General features: G+C 38.7%; 2 protein-coding genes across 2 annotated transcripts; both read right to left on the bottom strand.

The window, feature by feature from the left end:
• Positions 1 to 1,643: 1,643 nt before the first annotated feature.
• On the bottom strand, positions 1,644 to 3,317 carry LOC122659633 (branchpoint-bridging protein-like). Its single transcript, XM_043854727.1, has 7 exons — positions 3,205 to 3,317; positions 2,959 to 3,063; positions 2,734 to 2,860; positions 2,558 to 2,629; positions 2,410 to 2,455; positions 1,957 to 2,284; positions 1,644 to 1,874 (listed from the first exon to the last, which is right to left on the bottom strand). The coding sequence occupies exons 1-7, from the start codon at positions 3,245 to 3,247 to the stop codon at positions 1,837 to 1,839; spliced, it is 759 nt and encodes a 252-aa protein (XP_043710662.1). The 5' UTR covers positions 3,248 to 3,317; the 3' UTR covers positions 1,644 to 1,836.
• A 549-nt stretch (positions 3,318 to 3,866) lies between these two features.
• Positions 3,867 to 22,125, bottom strand: LOC122658864 (phosphatidylinositol 3,4,5-trisphosphate 3-phosphatase and protein-tyrosine-phosphatase PTEN2A-like). Its single transcript, XM_043854001.1, has 13 exons — positions 22,090 to 22,125; positions 19,573 to 19,969; positions 18,022 to 18,123; positions 17,862 to 17,918; positions 17,028 to 17,093; positions 12,323 to 12,499; positions 12,110 to 12,196; positions 11,947 to 12,011; positions 11,788 to 11,864; positions 10,672 to 10,718; positions 10,355 to 10,485; positions 4,731 to 4,800; positions 3,867 to 4,521 (listed from the first exon to the last, which is right to left on the bottom strand). The coding sequence occupies exons 2-13, from the start codon at positions 19,966 to 19,968 to the stop codon at positions 3,979 to 3,981; spliced, it is 1,818 nt and encodes a 605-aa protein (XP_043709936.1). The 5' UTR covers position 19,969; positions 22,090 to 22,125; the 3' UTR covers positions 3,867 to 3,978.
• Between the last annotated feature and the right edge of the window lie 952 nt (positions 22,126 to 23,077).

Genomic DNA, 23,077 nt, shown 5'->3' with positions numbered 1-23,077 from the left:
GACACTTTTATAGTTGTCTTTAGAACTTGACACCTTCTTTTAATTATTCCTTATTGTGTCCAAAAAAAATTTTAAGTTAGAAGTATAAAATAAATTTCAAAAAATTTTAAAAATTATATATAATTATGGCATTATCATAAAGTGGTATTGTCATGCACATATTTCATACAAATGTGAAATGATAATTAACCTTTGGTAATTATTCAAAGATAAAACATGAATCCTCAACAAGAATAGATTCGAAGATTGAGTATGTAGGACACCAAGCCTCTTCTGAGCCAGCCAAATGTAATAGAATGTAATTGTAGTTATAAACAACATCACTTTTTTATCTGATTTATACAAAATGAAATAAAATGAAAGATTCAAATAGCTGGATGATGGAAGAGGCTTGAAGGTACTCCATACATAACTCAAAAGGCCCTACAACCCAAATTCTTTTAATAAATTCACATGATAAAAACAAGTCCGAGTCAAATTTCAATTCCTTGTAACAAAAAACACATATAAGATCCAACTTCAAAAACCTAGAGAGCTTTGTCCTAGTATTAATGTCTTCAATCAAAGTTTTCCACAGAAAAGTTTTAAACTTAGACAATGTTTGGATGTCGAGAAAAAAAAAAACATATTGAGACAAAAATCATAATGACACAATATCGATTGATTTATGTGTCTATCTCTCTCCTCAAATTAAATTTTTTTTGAATTTTTTTCTTTTCTTGGCATCCAAACATAGCCTAAGGTGAATTTTAAAAGATCAAACAAAATTCCAAACCTTAGAACAAGACATGCTAGCTGTGACATCCCTTTGGGCCTGAATAAAGAACTTAACAGCAACCCTAGCGGTGAAGAAGCCATTCTTAGTCAAAAGGACAAATCCAATATTTGGAAGCAGATACTATACCCAAAGAAATGCGGCATATGATAGTTGATGTATGAGGAGGATAAAGAGAGATGATTTAAGTTGAAATTCCAATTAAAGTAAGATCATTTACCTTCAAGAATAAAATATCAATATATGCTAGCATGTACAATGCCAAATAGAAATACCACACCCATCCCCTACTCACCAACACACCATTTTACTAAGAATAAGGAGAACTTTAACCAAACAAAAGATCCTTTTTAAAGCCAAGTAGATGTCTTAAATATACTGTTATGTGGAAAAATATCTCTAGCTTTCAAGAGTCTAGGCCATAGGCAGAAGGATTTGTGAGAAGCCGCTAAGCCAATTTAATTATGAACCATAGTGCTACGAAAACCCAACACTTGCAAAGATTATTCCAAAATTTGTGATTAGTAGGAGTTTTTGATTCTATAAACTTTGGGACCTTGGTACAAGAGAAAAGCTTCATAGATTATCTGTCATTTTCTCGACCTTTTTTTTTTTTTTTTTTGGGGTCATTTTCTCGACCAAAAGAAGGAATCAATAACAAAAAATGAAGATCAAACATGAATAATGGACCATTCGACTGAGGATTCCAGGAATTGGCCGAAATCGGGTTAAACCTGCTACTGCCATTGCTGCCTATGTCACACACAGCAAACATAGCACTTAATAAGAAAGTAGTAAAGAAATTCTCGTCCAAGCATCACAAATTTTGAAACATGAAGTATATAGACATTTGATACATCAAGCACATAGGTAATAGGAAAGTGTCATCTAAAGCATTCAAATTTTGATGTTGTTAAGACACACTTCTGATGATTTTGGAGTCAATCCACGATCAGAACAGTAACTGGAACCGTTCTTTTCGTAGCACCCTCAGATACTGCTATTTCTTCACACTGATTGAGGAATTCTTTCTGTCTATGAACATAACCTACACAGCTTGCTCAGTATGGTGGTGGCGGATATATTCCTGAATACGGGCCTGCAAATTAAGGAGGAAAGCATGGATAATCAGAAACTAGACAGAAAGACTATAATAGCAATCAAGATGGACAGGAAGCTACCTGGAGGTGGAGGGTAATAGGGGGAGGCTTGTGGTGGAGGTGGATAGCTTTGTGGTGGATAGGGTGGAGGAGGGTATGGCTGAGGAGGATAGGCGGAGTGTTGAGGGGGCGGAGGAAAAGCAGAAGCCATTTGAGGCGGTGGTGGATAGGCAGAAACCATTTGAGGCGGTGGTGGATATGCTGCTGGTGCTGAAGTTGGTAAATATGAAGGGTAAGAAGATGGAGCAGGGTAGGCTATTGGTGGTGGTGGAGTTGAATACGCAGGGTATTGGGTCGGTGGCGGTGTCATGTAGAGTGGCGCTGATGGTGCAAAGCTACTCGCTGGTTTCTGCAATTGCAACACAAGATTTAAAACTCACCCAGATTAAATAGTCTCAAACTAATTCTAAATTGCCTACTTGATCCTTCCTAGGCACTTTCAGAGCCGCAAATCCTAAATATTTCTAAACTTACATTAGCATTGGCGTAGTGCAATATAAGTCGAACTTCTCCGGCATGTCTGCAAGTGAGGGTAAGCAGGTTTTCTTATATCAGATTGAGAAGACTCTTAACTAATATTATAATGGTTTGTCTGTGTATTTCTTTCTTTATTTCTCTATACCTGCCAGTTTTGGTCTGTAAGGGCCAAGCAGAATCGTCATAACCTTGGGAAAGAACCTTTTGAAGTTGCACCCTAGAAACCAGAAAAGTAGTAAGAAATCAAATATCAAACAGGGTTCCTGTTTGGGTATTGAGAGATTTGATTTTAAAGGTGTGTGGGAATGATGATTGATTTACTTTCCGTTGCCAATGAAATCGTCGTAAGTGAGGGAGTTGCTATTCCAGACGACCACATTTAACTCCCGGAGACCTTCGATTAGCGTGAAAACGAACTTCTCTTGAAAAGTAGGGTTCTTACCTCCATCTGAACCGAATCAAATCGAGATACAAGTTTAGGTTATGGAGAATCAATACGAGAGAACCAAACCTCTTGGAAATCCAGAAATGAACAAGGAAACCTACCGGTACAAGTCCTTGTCCGGAACTTGGAACTTCCATATTCGAGGCAGACGTAAGGGTCCTGTCTCGAGATCCATTCCGTGTCCTTCAACTTGTTGCATCCCACGACTACACCACACAGCCAGCGGAAACCAGAGATTCAGAAGAAATAACCATGGATCCAAAGAAGGGGGTTTTTAATAGAACAGCGAGGTGAGATTGGATGCGAGAAAGTGGTTGACGCAAAAGACGAGATTGAGCAGAGCGTACCTGTGACCTCGAGCAGCTGGCCTTGGATCCCAGAAATCGACATGGATTAGTTGAGTCCACAGCAGATGAAAGTGGAAATTTGTTCTTTAACGCGGAGAAGAAATACTTTCTAGTCTTCTTAACGGATTTAAGTCTCGAGATTCTCGTACTCTCGTCTCCCTGGCATATAATTTCTTTTCTTACCTTCCAATTATAACCTCGGATTCAAAAATCGAAATCGAAATCGAAATCAAAATTGGATCGGCAGAATAACACGAATCCACTGATTTGAATAGAAATCGGCCAACTGATCCGATTCAACTATACCGATTTCCGAAGCCAATTTGATTCGGCCGATCTAAAATGGAATCAGCATTTCGACCCAATTCAGATCGTAAAATTCCATGTATTAAAAACTCTGGGCGACACGATAATTCAAATCAGAATCAACCATGACTGATCCCGCCGAGATCATTTCTGGCTGATTTGGGCAGCCCTATTCCGTTTTTTGAAACATTTGTGACGATTAAATTTCCTACTTTGAATGGGAAAAGTGAGCATAATTACAAAAAACTAAATATACACCATAATCCATTATGAGTACCTTGCAAACCAGTGCTAACAGCTCCTGTGTTCCAAAGTATCATACCCCATTAGGGTTCAATCAATCTGAAAGTTTGGGAAGAAATGCAATAAAGAAATTGAATTGGGCAGCAACATCCAGGAGGGATGTGTACATACAGAACACTTATGTACATATTAGACTCAAAGTCGAGCATTAATAGTGGCCCTGAATCACTCACTTTCATAATCATCTTCATCACCGAAAGTAAAAACAGAAGCATCAGCAGCAATTGGCTTGAAGTCACTGGAGTCTATTTTAGACACCTCAGTACCTGACCCAACTCCACCATCACCACCTTCATCAGTTTTCACTTCACTGGCAGATGGGATTTGGGTGGTTCCTTCACTCCTCAATGAAACTTGTTCAGTCCCATGTGTTACAGCTGCAATCTGGTCTTGAGTAGTCCTAGTTTCAGGACCCCTGCCACTTGAAGTAGCAGGTCCTCCTACCCCAGAAACTGCTTGGTTTTGCCTGCTTTCTGAAGACCCACTCTCTTCTGCCTCACTGTCTGAGAACACATCATCCTTATCTTGGCCTCCAGAACCTTTTCTTGGGTCAGGAGCCACAACACCCCCATCTGCCGGGGCAGGAACAGTGCCTGAGCTTCCATCGGATACCTTGTTGGCAGTTTCAGGTTTGGGCGTAGTTGGGATAGTGCCATCATAGTCTATCATCACAACCTCAACCTGGAATCCTGGGGAAGGAAGTTTCCTCTGCACAGTAAATATCACATGCTTATTAAGACAATACAAGCATTGACAACTGGAACATAGAAAAGGCGCAAAATATAGATAGCAGAAGCTATGCCCCAAAACAACTTTTCTTCTCTATTTCTACTTTGCTTGTCTATTGTGAATCTGAAGGCCTTCAAACATGATCCTTTTCATGAGTTTTCAACAAATAAGAAAGGAAGATTATTTACCTTGTCAAATCCATCCAGATCAGAGGTATTCAATATTTTTCTGTTTTCTGTCATTGTTGTATTCAACCAACTGAAAAGCAGAGAGGAACCAGGCATGTTTCAATTCAGGATAAGTAGACGAGATAATTGTAATACAAAATGATAGAAGAAAAAATTGCAGGACCAAGCATATGAACTTTCGTAGAAAGCAAGATGCTAGTAAGAGAAGTCCTGAAATTGGGTACCAAAATTTGCAATTCAATAAGAAACAACAGGGTCCTCTTTACTAGGAATTTATGAGCATACGATGTTCTAAAAAGCAACTGATACTTTTTTTTTTTAACAAGTATCAATTTACAATTTGCGAACATTGAGAGAGAAAATTGTACTAGTTTATCTGCCCCATCGACTGGCGAAATTTTGGGATACATCGAGGAATCCTTCCCCGTGTCAAAGACACCGGGAAACTAAGCAGCTCATGTCGTTCGAAAGCGCCCCCCCCCAAATTGATGCGATCCTGAGGTTCGGAACCTTGTTTGGGTTCGCTATGGGCCTACTCAAGCTATAGAACACTCAAATCAAGCGCTTAGTGGCAAAACAGTAAATATTTTGAAGGTTATAAGAGTACTGGCAGAATTGTAAATAAGTGGAATCTAAAGGATAGATAAGGAATAAAAAATAAAGGGTTAGGAAAGGCTCTCTTTGGTATCATTTTGTTTTTGTTTTTCAGACAAAAAAATGTTTTTATAAGTATTTGGTATCATTTATGGACCTTATTTTTATTTAAAATAAATCAGCAAAATAGGAAAAACATTTTTAGTAATTTATGCGCGGACACTTTAATGAGCACATGCTCATAAACCCCAAAATTGAATGGTAATATAGTCATTTTCTTTTGTTATTAGAAAGGCTAGCCCCTGCCCTTCTTCTTCTTCCTGCAACCCCCTCCCCCCACCTAGGGATGTAAACGGATCGAATTTGGTACGGATATCACCATATCCAGCTTTGAATTCATTTAGAAAATCCATTATCCGAATTCGGTTCGATATCCACCGGAGATGTAAAATTAATTTCTAGCTTCGAATTCGATTTTGCAATGGATAATCTGGATTTTCAGATATCTGCTTCGAAACATGCATGATGCTTCAATTGGTTCTGTTGGCTGGCCGTTGCTGCTCTCAAGATTTCCAGCATCACTTTCAGTTCAGGGTCCTCATCTTGAAACTGAAATTTACAACACTTGGCCATTGGAAAAATCAAATCTTCCAGCGAGGGTGCATAGGAAGTGCTCAGTGGTGAAGGATGCATTACCGGCATCAGGTTCATTGCAGGTGATGAGACCAAAGCCCTTGTAGATATGTAAGGCGACTGCAGAGCCGAAATGAAGACAGATGAGGTGGGGAGATGAGACGAGAATCACATGGTGATTATTCGATTGAGCACTTAATGCGTGGAGAAAGCAAATCTGAAGGAGAAATAGGGTACAATTTGTTAACCGATTCACCGCCCAAGCTTGCTATCTTAATGGTCAGAAGTTTAGTTGATCCACAAAAAGCAGATACGAGAAAACACAGATTCACTGAACAGGCTGAACACCAAAGAGGCAAAGAGTTGAAGACCTACAGAGATGAGAGAACACAGTTCATTGAACAAGAGAACTTGCTGTCTTCTCACCTTCTCGGTTCATATCCGAACACCAAAGAAGAGTCGAAGACCTAAGAAATGAGAGATTCACCGAGAATAGGCGAAAACTCTAGAGACTAGAATCCAAATTTAAAACGAAAGAATGAATTAAAAGGTCAAAAAACCCTAGTACTCCACTAGGTTTTCTTTTAATTAAATTAATGCATTCAAGAAAAACCATGCAAGTATTGTCATATGTGGTGTTATAAAATATAACTTATAAAATTACATTTACTTTATTTTAGAATTGGACAGTAGCCGTCGGAAACAGGGATATCCGTATTCGTATCCGATTGCTTTTCGGATGTCCTTCAACCTCACCCCACCCTGTCCCTCGGATGTCCTTCAACCTCACCCCACCCTGTCCCTGCAACCCCGTTTCACCCTCCCCACCTCACCCCATTCCCTCCATCCCCACCCTGTCCCGCAGCCCAGCCCACCTACCTGCCAAAACCAATCCTGCAACGCATTGTTGTATGTAGTCGATCGTGTCGCTGACGATAAAGCTGCATTTTACAGGGATGAATGTGACCTTGCCACAGGAGAACTTTTAGCATGACAGGGAGTATAACATGCCTGGCCATGGTGGCTTCAGCGGATAACATGAATTTGATGCTCAATGTGATAGCAAACATGCAGCAGCAGAATCACAGGGTGCTTTATGATGTGCCAAACTCGAGGCTGGGTGTGGCATGTGAACCTGTACCCATTGTGAGAGAGACACACTGTCTTACACACACACACAGAGAAGCTGTTAGCATTGTTGTTTTTTTTGTGGTCAAGGATGTTTGTTGGTGGGGATGAAGATTATGATTTGGTTGTAGTTTTTGGAATGTCTTGCACTGGTTTGTTTATTAAGCATTGATTGGCATCTCCCGTTGGATGCTTGATGTAGGACAAAACATGAAGAAAAAGAGGCCAAAACACTGTTCGCGTTACTATTCACGTGAACAGTGTCACAGCCCCTATATTGCCTTGTGTCATTGTGTGAATGCTACTAGAAGATCCTGTAGGGCCCAAGACCAGATCGTGTGAAGACTTTTTTAGAAGGGTCAATTTTGTCTATGCATGGGGATTTAGGAGTTAGTTTAGTTTCTATTTTAATAGTTATTTTATTTCTATTTCTTGTTTTAGTAACCTAGTCTTGCATTATTTGGTATTAGAGCTAAGGGAGGTGGTAGACACCATCGACGGTTGTTGCATTCTACTTCCAATTGGAAATTCATCATGCAAGTCTGATTTGATAACTTCACTAAACTTGAGGGCGATTTTTTTTTTTCAAGATGGGGAGAGCTGATGTAGATCACAAGTCCATATGTACCTACAGGAACAAGCCCCAAAACCAGCCCAGCAAGGTTGTGGGATTCGACAGTTGTGAGAGGGAGCCTGGTATAATGATGAGGCAAGTTTTTTTTGGTTCGATGGAGCATCACCTAAAGCAGCCCCAGCCCAGAGAGAAGCATGAAGAAGATAAGAGACCAAGACAGAAATTGAGTTACTGTTTCACGTGAAAAGTGATTTGGGGGCACATATGGACAGCTTTGTTCCTATTTTTGTTTAGCAATGTTAGTTTACCTTGTTTCTATTTTCCAGTCTGGTTGTAATAGGAGATTAGATAGTTTCTAAATTCAGTTTTAGCAAGTTAGTACTAGTTTCTAATTTCAGATTTAAAAAGTAGGCTTAGCTTTTATTTAGAAGTCTCTATTTTCTTAAGTTTCTATTTAAGTCCTTTGTTTCCTTTTAGTTAGATTTAGTTTCTATTTTCGTTAGGTTTCAATTTTTTAGACTTTCTATTTTGTGAAGCATAGGCCAAGCTACAAACAGGCCCCATTAGTTGTACTTGAATTCAGAATTGATTAATGGAATTTTTATTGCTTACTTGCAAGTGTTTGGTCTAAGAAGACTTGTGTTCAACAGCTGAGATAGCTGTGGGTGAGAGACCCAAGGCTGAGATAGCCTACCCATCCTATCCCTATCCCCCCGTCATCTATCTATATCACTTTCTTCTTCTTCTTATCCTTTTTTTTAAGTTCTTCTTTCATATGTAAACAGGAAAAAAAAAAACAATAAACGTTTCAGTTATTCAATTTGTTCATCCTTATTGTTCTGATCCTGGCTACAATCGATCTCACTGGTTCTTCCTTGGTTCGAGGTTGATTTTGCATTAATGCTTTTGGGTATGGGTGGAAAGAATCAAGATTCAAGAATGCCTAAGATTATGGATTTGTGAAGGAATTGAGATGGAAGGTGAGTGAAGGAGGAATCCCTTCACCCACTACTTAACTATATATGGCCATTGAGCCAATGTCTTCGTACAAGGCTATCATTAATGCTAATTTTCCACAGTTTGGGCCCAGTTCTTCAGAAATGTTATAAAAACTATTTACACCTAGGTAATTACCAAATGGTTTCTCATTCCATACTCTATTATGTCTAAGAGTTACCAAACGATTTTCTTTATTTATCGAAATTTATTTTTATTAATAATTTTTTTAAATTGCCATAAAAAAAAATAAAAATGATACCAAAAAGAGCCTTTATTTATTGGGCCGGGGTAAACTAGGAACTAAAGCTAATTAAAGGATAGGGGTAAGAGCAAGGGAAAATAACATACCCCCCCCCCTAGGTTTCATCATGTAAATTCCCTTAATGTTTAATTAATATCTTTTCTTTTCATTAAAAAAAAAAAAAAGGATAGGGGTAAATAGAGATGGAGGGGTAATTAGGTCTTTTAAGAACTGAAGTCACTAGATCGTGAGGATTGGGGTTATCTTCAACCTCTCGACCTGTGCAAGGGAGGTGGAAAAGCAGAAATATTTCAAAGGGGGAAGCTCCTTCGTTACAACTCTGATGACGCCATTTTGGGACCAAGTTCCCAACCCCAAGGCTTGTTGATCGCAATGGGTCGTCAAATTAAACAGCAACCAACAACTATAGGGAGAAAATCAGATATGTTGGCAGAGTTCCAACTTACAGCGAGGATGCTATTAGGGTGTAAGACGCTAGGCTTCAGGTCACCTTTGAAGGGTTTTCTTGTACTCCAAATCTCAGGGGGAAAGAGGCAGAGATGAGGGAGAACAATCCGATTCTCTTGGGCTGCAACTGTTACCAGACAGAGCACAACAGAATGGTTATTGTTGAAACTGAAATAGGAAGAAATAGAACAGAGGATGAGAAATATGGATCACACCAGAGAAGAAAAGAACAAGAACGAGGGAAGAGGAGAAAGAGAGAGAAATCAATTGCAGGGAGCGAGAAGACGGCCACAGGGCTTGCAAACTCACCACACTTTCACAGCAGGTAAACTCAATGTATTTCAATCCAAAAACTCCAACTCAAGGCTTACATGCTGTTTTATAGAATCTAACAAAGAGCCCTAATCCTATCTTGAAACTGAAATCAAAAGCTAACTCTGACTCTATCGTAACCTAAAGCAGAAGACAAACTCAAATATAACTGGACTCTTACCTTCCTACAATTCTAATAACAAGAATAAAATAAAGAAAGAAAAAATTACAAAATAATCCCTACTTAACCCTTTGCATAACTGCATCACCCACAAGTCCTCATCAGACTGACGGAGGAACATTTAGTTAAAGGGAGATGTTAAGCCAGGCCATTTTCTTCTTTGCCCTAAAGAACTACTTGGTAAAAAGGTAAACCAGGATGCCGTGTTCCTTAGTTAAGCAATCAAAAGCCAGCAGTTGGACTATATTGATAAGCCCAACTACTCGGTGAAAGATTTACTAGTCTTTGACTATGACTTGTGAGACCACAGTACCTGAATAACTATATATCTCTTTCAACTAAATCCATATAAAATCAGAAGCCGTTGTGAAAGTAATGATAAGATGAATTCTGCTTCCCATGAATCAGGAGTACTGATAAATTGGATGAAAACTAATAATTTATGAAGACTACAGTTTGACCAAAAGCAATAAAAAAAGGGACAGTGTACAAACCAGTAGAAATCTCCTTGCCGGTCATGAAAATGGATTTTGAAGTCTCCAGCTACTTCAGTAAGACCAGGCTCCCCGGGCAAAGCAAAGACCATGATTCCTTTCTTTGGTGCAGTAAACCAGAAATCTTCTGGCTGTAAAAGAAAAATGGCAAAACCAAAGTGTAATAAATACATGCTGGAATAGTGGGATTTATAACAAAATGAGAAATTTATAAAGGGCAATATTCATCACCAAACTACTGAATGAAAAAATAAAATAAAAGGAGAGTAAAATGTATTTTGTTATTTATTTTAAAGATAAAGATGTCAGAAGTTTACCATCAGATCCTTTGTTCTTGGATGCTTCTTCGTAGAGAAGAGAATTCCTGTGCAGCAAGAAGAACATCACAGTTCATTGCCATTACACAATCCAATCTTATTATAGGATAATCACATCAAGTTAGCAGAAAATCAAAGAGATATATTGAAACACTTCCTCAACTCTTGCCATGTTCAGTTAAGGGTTTGCCAGATCCTAGTTTATCAAACAAAATGGTGGAGGGGAAAGGGGAAAAACAAAAACAAAAACAATATATCAATCATAGAGGTTCAGCCCCAGCCTGTAGGCAAAAAATATTTAGCATACCTAATTCATGAAACTGAAAAAGATGATCAACCTACATATAAGATTGCTATCAGCATCCATTTTGTCTGTCCCTACTGATGAAAAAGGGAAGGGACAAAGAAAGACAAATTGGAAAAATGAACAAGGGAGTGCCCAGTACACAAGGCTCCCGTCATTGCAGGGTCTGGAAGGGTCATAATGTACGCAGCCTTATCCCTGCTTCAGAGAGACTGTTTCCAGAAAATTGGAAAAAATGAATGCTGATGTATAACCAGTAATTAGGGTGCAACCTGGGCCCAAAAACCCCAATGAGAATTCAGCCCATGGGACACGTAAGTGTTGAGAACTCCTGGCTGAGTTTGGGCTATGCTGGATTAGGATTTGAGGCATTAGGCTTAGCCCAGACAGGCCCGTCTCAAGCCCAAAGTATGATGGTAAATTTTGTGCACTACTATCTCCAGTGTCAGTATTTGACTCCCAGCTTCATTCCCCCCCCCCCCTCCCAATATACAAATTTATTGCATAACTCTTTGGGTCAGGCTGGGCCCGGGTTGGGATTTCCCAGCCCAATATCTGGCAGGGCTGGGATATGGTTGCTTGAGTTGCACTCCTACTAGTATTGTCTACAGATAATGGGGAATTTTCTTTGGTCCCACCCATGATAAAAACATGATGGAGGATTACAGCAAAAAAATCAGGCAATTAAAGTTGGATTCCTCATAAGAATGGATCTACCAGTTCAAAAAAGAAGACAAACTTCCATGTTATTAGTTAAGAGCATTAAATCCTAGAGAGAAGAAAACAAGGCCAGTCAGCAAGTCAAAACGAACCATTATGATCAGAGACAGTTATTGAGGGCCTAATCCAATAAGGACACCGGTGAAGTCGAAATCCCCTGAGCATGCACCTGCAACAAAATGTGATGTCAGTAATCATGTAAAAGAACAGAAAACTATTGAAGTTTGAGAGGTAATGTACAGCTTTCATACCTACGTCCAGGTTGATTTTCTCCATTGAAGTTTTTTAAAATGCACTCAAAGTATTTGACATACCTCTACGAAAAATAGAAAATTAAAATATTTATTAGATAGGCAAAAAGGATATACATCCATTAAAGAAATTATTTCTAAATAGCACAAAAAAAGGACTGACAATCTGACTTGGAAGAACTAGCCCCTTCCCATCCAAACACCTTTTCTGATTGTAGTAGTCAATTGACTCCTCAGCTGTGGGAAAGAACTGCATGGAGAAGCACATAGTATAAAATTATGGTCATGAAACAATGAAGAGCACCAACTTAAGAAATAAAATTCTCCTGAATCCATTATGCCTCACATCTTAAAGGAACAATCAGTCACAGCTCACCTTCAGGTATAGAAGAAGGCTAGAAATCATTAATCCAGTTCTCGCCATACCAGCCTTGCAGTGCACAACAACCACATTTTCAATATCTTCTTTCAACCATGAGTATGCACTTTGACAAAATAATAATACGAGTTGAAGTGGGGGGCAGTTGTGATCATCGAATGGAAAACACGCAACCTGGAAATGAGTAGAACATATCAAATACAGAAAAATCTTTAAAGCAGCCTATGCACTTTGACAAAATAATAATAATAATACTACGAATTGAAGTGGGGGAGCAGTTGTGATCATCGAATAGAAAACATGCTACTTGGAAATGTGTAGAACATATCAAATACAGAAAATTTTTAAAGCAGCCTTTTGATTGTAATTGATCAACCAAGAGAGCAGCTCCCTGAATCCAATACGTCAAACTTTCTCATACATGAACAGAAATACAAGATGTTATTTGCCATATTTGAGATCCAATAAGAAAACATATTTGTAGCTCTCGGTCAAATGTCAAGATATAAAAGTAGCTGTATTGCAATTCTGAGCTAAAGGTTGCTCTCCGATCACAGTGATTCGCCATTCATAGAACTTACCTTTATATTGTATGGGCAAATTAGCTTAATGAAAGCCTTAATTTTGGCTCTCGTGGGAGGGTCGTCAAAACTAATGCCTAGCTGCTGTTAAATGACTTTATAGAGGCCTAACGGCAGTCTCAAAGATAATGGAAACCATATTTCATGTAGAGCATGTGCCGTTACATTCTTCTATTAGGATCGGAATTAGGATTGCATCTAATGGAGTTTTACCAGTTTCATAATTGAAAAGATAGATAACAAAAAAATGAGAGAGAAATAAGGTTTTAAAATTAAAGATGTAAGAAACTAGGGCTCAAGGAGTCAGATCTCCAATAAAAATGATAAAAAATTGTGTAGTTACACCAGTTATAGGATGCCTGGTTCAAGAAGAAGAAGAAAACCTCGGAATCCACCCTCATGCTATGAATCCACACCAGAGCAACTGGGTTATTTGTTTATTCATCAACTTGAACGCGTAAAAGTAGACAATTATGACACCAATTCCATTATGACTTGCACTGAACCATATTCACTATCTGACTCATAAGTCATAACTACCAGTCAAACACCATATGAATCCATCCATGCTGGCCATCCTGCAAACAAAAATGTGGTAAAAAAAACCCAAATCTAACCAGTTCTAGCCCCCACAATTATAACAACTACCGAACCAACTGATGCAGATAAGTCACCTAAATAGCTTATCTTATTGGAAATAAGCTTTGGGTTGGGCTTTGTATATGTTGGGTAATATAGAAAGGGTTCAACTAAGAACCCAACTCTACAGTAGGATCAATTTACTCACAAACCAGCAGGTCAACCACTACGATTGCGTTGAGTTACACTACATCACCATCGAATAAAGAGAATGATGAGTTGACCAAGCCTTCACAATATCAGCAGTATCTGTTTGTTGGATAGACAGATTGAAGGGAATTGAGAACTCCAGCAAAATCAGCATTAAACTTTATTCAAGAAGATCCTGCCTGGGGCTAGGTCCTTCGTGATCCAGCCTTACATTAGTTTGTCATCTCTACTAATCAACTTGGTGACTTGTTTATGAAGGCCTTGTTTCGAAATGTGATTCTTCAAGGTTGTGCCAAGCTAGGCCTAGCATGGGAGATATTTGTGCTCCAGCTTGAGGGGGAGTGTCAGAATTATAGCTACCATAGGGGGTATTTTAGTAGTCTTTGTGGTATTCCTTTTGTTTTAAGGCTATATGAGTAATTACTCATATACCGAGGGCTTTATTGTGATTAAGTATCTTATTGATGTAGATCAAAACATGAAGGGGAAGAGGTCAAAACACTGTTCACATGAACAGTGTCACAGCCCCGTATTTGACTTGATGGGAATATCCCTAGAAGATCCTGAGGGCCCAAGACCAGATTGCGTGAAGACTTATTAGAAGACTCAATTTTGACTATGCGTGGGGGATATAGGAGTTTAATTAGATTCTATTTTTGACATAGGCTTAGTTTCTATTTTTGAGTTTCTATTTTTAGAAACCTTGCAAATTTAAGGCCAGATTTGGTATGGTTTCTATTTCAATTTCAGATTGATTTCATGAAATAGTCAACAAATAGATTTTTGGTCAAAAAATTGAAATTGTTTTGATTGTATCAATATGAAATATTTCAAGAATAAAAAAAATCCATTTGGTAGTTCAATTTCTGAGAATAGATTCTCTATATTTCTTTGGGAAGGGGGGGTTGTTGGTAGTGGCGACAGTTGCAGTGGTGGTGACGACGGTGGCAGTGGCAATGGTGGTGGTGTGGAAGTGGTGGTGATGGTGGTGGTGGTGGTGGTGGTGGCAATGGTGGCGGTGGGGTGGTGGTGAGACTATTATGAGAAGAAGGGTGGTGTTTTATTTTTAACATGAAATTACTACTTTGCCCATCAAATTAACCATGTGCTCATTAAAGAGCAAGAGTGAAATCAAATGAAATAGAAATTCTAAAACAGCTCCTTAGCTATTTCAGAATTTCTATTCCTCTTGATTTCTATTTTACTGAAATAAGGTGCAAAAATCAAACCAAACAATTTCCAAAATAGAAATCATCCCCTGAAATTGAAATAGAAACCATACCAAATCAGGCCTAAGAGTTTCTATTTTAGTTTCTTGCTTGTAACCCAAGTCTCAGCCATATAAGGGGCTTGCTATTTTATTGATTCTATTTTTGGGCTCAATACTTGAGCTTATATATTGTAATTTACTCATAGAGGCACCCCACGAATTAATGAAGTTGCATAGATTGCTTTGTGCAAGTTTTGATTATCCTATTGTGAGGATGAAGGGTTGAGAAGCCTGGCTAAGAGAGCCGAATCTCCCTATCCCCCCTTTTTCTATCTTCTTCTCCTATCCTACTCAATCTTCCCTATAGTGCTGCTGCTGCCTGTGACTGCTACAACTGCGGGAGTGCATCTTGAAGACTAGAATCGAGTCCCCTCTCAGGTCCAGATCTGTTGCTGCTGCATCAAGCCAAAGGAGGACATTGATTCCCCACGGCTCTGCTGTTCTGCCCAGATTTCTCCACCAACTTTGAGTATTGATATCTCCGCAACAAGAGCTCATATTCAGCAGAGGTTTGGAGGGTTGAATCAGACCTACAAGATGCCCATTCGAACCCTGGTTTGGTGTCCTAGAATCCACTGGTTTGAGATAACTGTCCTAACCTTCTAATTTTGACTCCAGTTCACATCTCAGCAACCAGCCATCACAATAGGCTGAAATTTGGAGCACAAGACATCCTCCTCATACCCTCCACTCGGTCGAAGTTTGGATCCAATCTGATGGCTGGTTTGAGTTCTACACACAAAACCCTACTTTCTAATTTGTGACCTGCTGTTACTTGTGTTTCTGGTCATCCAATTCAGCCCAAAATTGGAGGCTTTACTGAGCTTTCCAAAGCCTGCACTCGACCTCAGTAGCAGCCTCTATACTAGGCTGGAGTTTTGAGTCCCAGCTTGAACCCTAATTCTGATTTTGGGTCTGATTTATACCCTGTTGTTAGGGTTGATTGTTAGTAGACTGTTGTGATTTATTTGTGGGTTATTGAGACTAGGTTAACCCTAATCAGTCATACATTACTTATTCATAATATAAATATACTTATTACTATTGATTAGGGATCTAAACAAACCCTAATTGATCAGCTCATCTTCTTCTGCCTTTCTTTTCTTCTTCTCTGTGCAAGGACTGGTTTTTCTGTTTCTGAACTTGTCACAGCCCCCATGTGCAAAAGGCTTCGAAAATACCTGAACAATTCACTTTTTCCTTACCTTTTCTACTTTCTTTGCCTTTTAGTTCCCCACTCCCTGGATTGAAAAATTCGTCACTTGCTAATGTGAGATAGGCATGTATTGCTAACAAAGATCTGGGCTGGGCATCTAACAACCATTTATAGTGATAAATATACTACCCTAAGTCCCTGACTGTGATCAAGCTTGCCACATCACCAAGAACTTACAAATACCTCTTCAACATGAACAATTGTACAAACATATCAAACGCCAAGAAACCCCCTATCTCATAACAGGCCTTAGTACAAAAGAAAGTTGAATAGCACACTCAACATGGCCTCATCAGTGTGGCAACCATGATGGGGTCAACTCATCAACGTTGAACATGCTATTGAAGTCCACATCCTACAGTAACTCTATAAGCTGAACACTGCATTTGAGGATTTTGCAGGTTCTAAACTCTCCAAATATTCAGTTCTTCACCCAAAGTGACTAGCTCACCCTTGATGAGTAAACATTTTATCTCAATTACGTATCATTTAGTATCTATTTCAATCAACTATAAATCAAACAACTCACAAAATAGCTAAAAGCAGGAAAGCAGGATTCTGCAGATTCTGAAATTTGAAACATATCCCAATATGATTGGAAGGAAAACTTTATTGGTTCAAACAGTATGCTTCTAGCATATAACATAATTGATGAGAATGACTGAAAATAGGATGACAAAGGCACTTTTTCAGTGCATTTGAACTAGTATTCTTACTAGAACAGGCAAAATAGAGATCACAAGAATCATCGGTCTTTACGCTTAAACTACCCACCCCCCCCCCCTTCCTCAGGCCGACAAACAAGCAAATAAAAGCTCATATATATATTATGGAAATAGCACACACCTTCCCCTCAAATAATGATGCATCATACAGCCTCTCTGAACACAGATTGTACACTTTGTAATTTCCCTGCACAGATAAGGCTGGTTAGCAAGGAAGAAAAGATATAACTCATGATAAAAGGAAAGGAAAAGGAAATGAATCCCCAGATGGAATTACCAATGGGGCACTAAAATCCATTCATACAAGTGATAAAAATTCAAGAAGCAATATCAAGGAACTTCAGCTCGAATGGCTTGACTCAACATCAAAATTAAGTGCCATGTGGGAGAAATCCCATAAACCCACCTAAAACCCTAGAGAACTCCCATCAAATCTAATTGCACCCTTTATTTCACATTCCCCTTTGGTCCTTTTTCGTGTTAAAGCCCGACTGAATACTTACCCTAGTTTCCCTACGGAAATTTCTACTCGTGTTACAAATTTTCCGGTTTCAACTATTACCCAAGTAGGGTTAATTAAACCAAACATTAGACCTTATCCAATTGTCTTCAAAACATACCCCCATCTTCCCTGTCCCCTGACCAACACATCCAATATTCTAACCACCGTAAACTTGTCTCCTAATTTCCTGAATTCTTAAGAAAACTCTTTCATGTGCTGTTATACTTATAGTGGTTTGACACCAACTCCAAGTGTTTGATAAATAATCTAATCCAACCTCATCAGGTTGTGTGAACCAAAAAGTTTCTGTATCCAGGCTACAGATGGCATAATCTTGCAATAAAAACAAAGCACTAGATTCATGGCCAATACCATGATTTTAAACACTACAGAATACAGCCACACTGAGACTCTTAAGAATTACAACTTAAAAAACAGTAACTGTATCATCACCTTGTGGTGAGTCTCAAAAAACTTGATCACTTCTTCCATATGGTTTCGGTAAAACCCCTGCATTATATTTCTCACACAGTCAAAATACAGTTTTTGTTTTAACATTTGTAGTAAAACCTAGTCTACTAAACATGCAATGAAAACAATCTAAATCATTTACCTCAAAATATCCAAAAAAACCAGAGCTCATATCACCAGCAGGGAACCCCATAGCAATAATATTCTCAGTGATATAAGTCATATCCAAATCAAATCCTCCTTCCTGGACATAGGACATAGGACATAAGAATCAAGGTTAGTAATGCTGAGCAAATATTATTTCAAAAATGGCATAAAACCGGAAGAATGGAAAAAGAAAAAATCCTATAATCATATACCATAAGTAAAAAGCATCAGCACGGGATAAGGCTGTTATACTTTATTCGAGTTGTCTTGTGATGAACTCAAGAGTTTAAAATCTTGCATCAAGAGTTTAAAATCTTGCATCATGCAAGAAGGCTACAACAGTTGCAAAAGCAACAGTGAAATGGAAATATTTAATATTTCAACAACACAAAGGAATTAAATCAAGTCAGTCAATGAAAACATGATTCAATAGTACCTTGTATTAATAAGATCATGATATATAAATAATACGGATGCAGAATGAAAACTACACCACCAATATGCCAGTGAACTGCTGTACTAGTTTTTCCTAGAACCACCATTGAAGTTTTCACTCATGAAAATATTAACAATATTACCAAGTTACTCAGAAATTAGAACTGTTAAGGGACATTTATAGAAGATATCAAGTTCACCAGCAATTTGTGGCAAAGCAGAAATTAGATATATAACTAAAGAACAAGCAGAAACCAAAGTTACTTCCAACCCAAGATTGAAATTACAGATTTTTAAATTAATCATGCATAGCTGCTTGACTGTGCCCCTGGGTCAATATAAGCAGAGCCTCACATCTGGCAGTCAAAACTATTGAGGCCAACAACCAAAAGTAAATTTCACCTCCAAGGAAGCCCCAGACCATTAAAGTTGATAAAGTAATCCATAATTCATTCTCTACTTACTCTGAGAAAACAAGTTCAAGAACTCTAAAGGACAACATAAACCTGATTCTTCACCATCTATTCTAGCAACATATTCAGCTCTATTGATAGACACATTCTTCTGCACAAAAAGAGGAACAGGGGATTGCTGTGCGTGCACCATTGAGAAAAATTTTAAAAGCAGAACTTAATAGCCATTCTGAGTTTAAAATTTTTAACTCCTCTGTCAGGCGTATAAAGTTATTGAGCGTATAACTGACACTAATACTGTAAAATGAGATCATGATGTAATTTACTCTACATCAGAAGCTTGTTTTGTGGGTAACAAAATCAAGGTAGAGCATCCAACAGACATACTGGTTAGTTCCTGTAATATAAGAGATGCTTCAATTAACAACAGATGAGCAAAATGTGAAACTAGTAAGCATTTTCACCCTTTCACAGATATTAATATCAATTATAAGTTTGTATGCATCCCTTGTGCTTTTAGCCTTCGCAATAGACAATTTACCGGAAAAAAATATCAATCATTAACCCTAGAAACAGACTCAAAATTAAGGCCAAGTTAGTGACGATGGAATTGAGAGGAAACTTTTGATCATCACACTCTTAATACCATGAAGAGAAAATAAATAAAAATAAAAGGCAGCAGCAACACTTGTGCCCACCTGATATCTTCGTTTGTTTTGAGAGACAATGTGTCGAGCCTTGACCTGCACAGCCTTCACAGCGCTCATAGATGAGTCAACTAACCCTTTCGTGAATGATCCAAAAACACCAGGTTGTGCAGTTGTTGAGGCACCATCAACACTCTCATCTGGCGAAGGAGCTTTAGGAGGCGAGCGCATTCCAAACCCACTGGTGAAACGCGAAAATGTCGACTTCCCAGAATTCAAGTCCTCTTGCCCAGCTATTGAAGGTTGTGGAATTTTGAGACTTCTAGCCCATGATGATATGCCAGAAGCAGACAGAAGGGACGGGGCATCTCGTGCAGTATCTTGTCCAGTAGGAGCAGCATGTTGAGCATCAGGAGCTTTAACAGGAGGTGAAGATGGTGAATCCATTCTATCATCAAGAATCCCGGGTATTAGCATGTCACATACAGGCCCAATTTATGCACGACTTAATAAATTTCAAATATAAGTGGGAAAAAAACGAAGGAAAAAATAATGGAAGCACAAGAAGAATAAGAAAAGATATCCACGACACACAAAATGTCAAGCATAACAAATCAAATCCTCAAAACTATTAAAATCGAAATAGTTTCATGATTTACCATTGAATTGTTATAACTTGAAAATTGATTTCTTTATTTATTAACATTACAAGGCTAAGTATATTTTGGGATTGTTTTGGACCTGACAAGAATCAAAATGGTTAAAAGCATCACAAAAGGCTATTGTCGGCTGTGTTTCACTAAAGTTTTCTCAAAAACAGCTTGTTTTTTCTACCATAGTGGAAGTTGGATCGTTGCTGAGCACAAGTTATAGACTTATTTCCCTTCAGATAACTCCCTATCTTAGTATTATAGAATAGTAAACATGAGCTCTGGTGCAACATACAAAGGTCAATAACTAGTATTCTTCTATTTATAAAGTTCTGTAACAATGAACCGTTTGAAGAATTTCTGTAAAATAAAATCCCATACACAGTTGGTGCCTTGAGCAGACAATACGACCACAATTTCAAGAATTTGGAACAGCACCTAAAATAAAAGCTTCATACAGATGTCTTGAAACATTAATGACAAAATGCATAATTTGAAATAAAGAATCTTAAAAAAACAAGAGCATCTCATTGCACGAGGCTAACACTCCAGCAGAGTCTGGGGGGGGGGGGGCAAATGTACGCAGCCTTAACCCCCTGCTTTGCAGGAGAGGCTGTTTCCAAGATTTGAACCCGCAACCAACAAGTTACAATAGTGCAACTTAACCGTCGCGCCAAGGGCCAAGGCTCACAATAAATAAATCAGGGTTTCATGTGTAAGAAAGTGGACAGAACTGCATTGTATCCATTCTAGCATGATGTACTGCAATAGATAAATCAGGGTTTCATGTGTAAGAAGGTGAACAAAACTGCATTGTATCTATTCTAGCATAATGTAGTTCAGGATAACTGGTTCTCCTGTTTTGATGTTTTGGAGATGGACTGGCTGAGCCTCAAGAGTATGAGGGACTTCATATATTTCCAACAAAAACCTTCCTTAGGCTGGCTCGCTTATCTTGTATGGAGCTTATCCCCTTGCAGTCTGGTGGGTAGGGCAGTATGGGGCACAACTAGAGAGACTTATTAAATGTGCTAGGTATATCTCAGACTTTTTGCAACAATTTCAAGATTTCTCCCCAGGACCGGCTTGCAAATGAACTACATAATTTCTAAGACAATGTTCATTTAGTTTTACAGATGTACCAAATAACAGGAACAACAAGCCACAGTAGTGCAGTTTTGACTCTTCTGACTATCATACTGACAAAATTATTATATGTTGCCAGTCAAGAGAGAGAGAGGGAGGTTCAACTACCGACCCGCTACAGATAAATGGTGAGGAAAATAGCCCATAAAAGAGCTACCTCAGCCACTTCAGTATTGGATAGTTAAAATTCAGGTCATCACCTCCAATGTAATCCCACCCATAGGTTACAACATGTTCGTGCCACCGCTAGACAAGGGACGCAGAAACAAACAAACCTTCAATCTAATGTTTCCCTTACTGATCACTTAACTTTATCAATCCCCAGTTCTACTGATACCGAAACCTTCCATTTCCCAGTAATCGCCATTGGAACACTTGTTCAGCTTGACATTTCTAATGGGCCATTTCAGCCCTGTACAAATAATACAGTATACAGTGACCATTGCCCACCTCCAATATTTGAAAATGCATAGAATCGAAAATAAAGACCAAGAAGGTTCTCAAACGGATTAGCATGGATAGCGATAAGGAGGTAAAGATCTAACACTTAGGCTTATAAAGATTGGAACCAATAAGCAAATTGAAGCGCGAATATAACAACCCAATTGAGATTTAAACATCTAAAGAGGGGAAACAAAATAAACAAACTGATAACAGTTCGGGGAACTTTAGATCTACGAAAATAATTTCTTACCAGATAGAAGACAAACTGTTTCCTTAAAAACAGAAATCCTAGGTTAGGACAAGTGATATCCAAAGAAGTCGTCCGAACCTGTTTTAGGGTTTCAAGGAAGAGCGAGAGTTGTTATCCTTTTTGGATTAAAATGAGAATCGCCGCAAAAAGCATATGAGGTATCTCTGGAGAAGAACACACTTCAGCTTCAGAACGCCATTAAATGATCCCACTCCTCATCCGTCAACAGAAATATAAACCGCTGATTAGGCGCTAAATTTGCTGGATCTTTGCTTTGGACTTTTTTGGTGCTCCTGGAATAAATTAAACACAAATCTCCGTTAACATTAGATCCCAATCCGACGTAGATATATATTCGAGATCTTTTCATCACTTCCCAGTGCAGATCAATTTGTGTGCCCAGTGCCCACAGAATTCGGGCCTTGTACATCGTTTCGTTGCTTGTGATTTTAGGTAACTATTTGGTATCGGCTGAATACCGATACCGATACCAATTCATAGGGATACTAACATAGTCATTATCTGTTCTATTTCCCTGCTCGATCTATTTTCCCAAGTTCTTATAATAGGAGAGAAATGACCACCCTACTCCTTGCTCGGACACACTGCCCGGATGGGGTCCACTCCCTATTAGAGGGACTTTAAAAGACAAGCTGACCAGGATAGGATGGTAGCTCAAAACAGGCCCTCATCGATAAGGATTAATAGATGGAATGATACCCCATCTATGGTGTGGAAAATGATTTGGTGTTGTCATACCTTGCCCAAATTGAAGATGTTACTCTAGCGAGTTTGCTCTTCGAGTCTGGCAGTAGGGAAGGAGATCATTAGGAGGAATATGAATATTGATCCGCAGTGTACCCGTTGTGGAGAAAGCATGGAATCCATTGACCATATTTTTCTGCACTATCATTTTGCTCGTGTTGTCTGGTTTGGAAGCCCATTATCCTTTCGAGTACCAAATCAACCAAATTTCTCGATCCAAAAATGGATTGGAAGGTGGTCCAAGGATTTGCAGCTCGGCAAAAAGGATTGGAAGGAGTTCTCAAGCCTTTGTAGTCACATA

This window comes from Telopea speciosissima, chromosome 4, assembly GCF_018873765.1.
Source record: "Telopea speciosissima isolate NSW1024214 ecotype Mountain lineage chromosome 4, Tspe_v1, whole genome shotgun sequence".
In the NCBI taxonomy this organism is placed as follows: Eukaryota; Viridiplantae; Streptophyta; class Magnoliopsida; order Proteales; family Proteaceae; genus Telopea; species Telopea speciosissima.
Note: the sequence above shows the minus strand (reverse complement) of the source record. Positions and strands in the feature narration are given on the sequence as shown.

Coding starts and splice junctions, on each gene's coding strand:
- LOC122658864 (XM_043854001.1), bottom strand. CDS start 19,968: ATGGATTCACCATCTTCACCTCCTGTTAAAGCTCCTGATGCTCAACAT. Junction 12,500..17,027: donor CATCATTATTTGAGGGGAAG/GTGTGTGCTATT, acceptor ACTCATTTCCAG/GTTGCGTGTTTTCCATTCGA. Junction 4,522..4,730: donor ATCTGGATGGATTTGACAAG/GTAAATAATCTT, acceptor TTTACTGTGCAG/AGGAAACTTCCTTCCCCAGG.
- LOC122659633 (XM_043854727.1), bottom strand. CDS start 3,247: ATGTCGATTTCTGGGATCCAAGGCCAGCTGCTCGAGGTCACAG. Junction 3,064..3,204: donor CCAGCTGCTCGAGGTCACAG/GTACGCTCTGCT, acceptor TGTGTGGTGTAG/TCGTGGGATGCAACAAGTTG. Junction 2,861..2,958: donor CCGGACAAGGACTTGTACCG/GTAGGTTTCCTT, acceptor GATTCGGTTCAG/ATGGAGGTAAGAACCCTACT.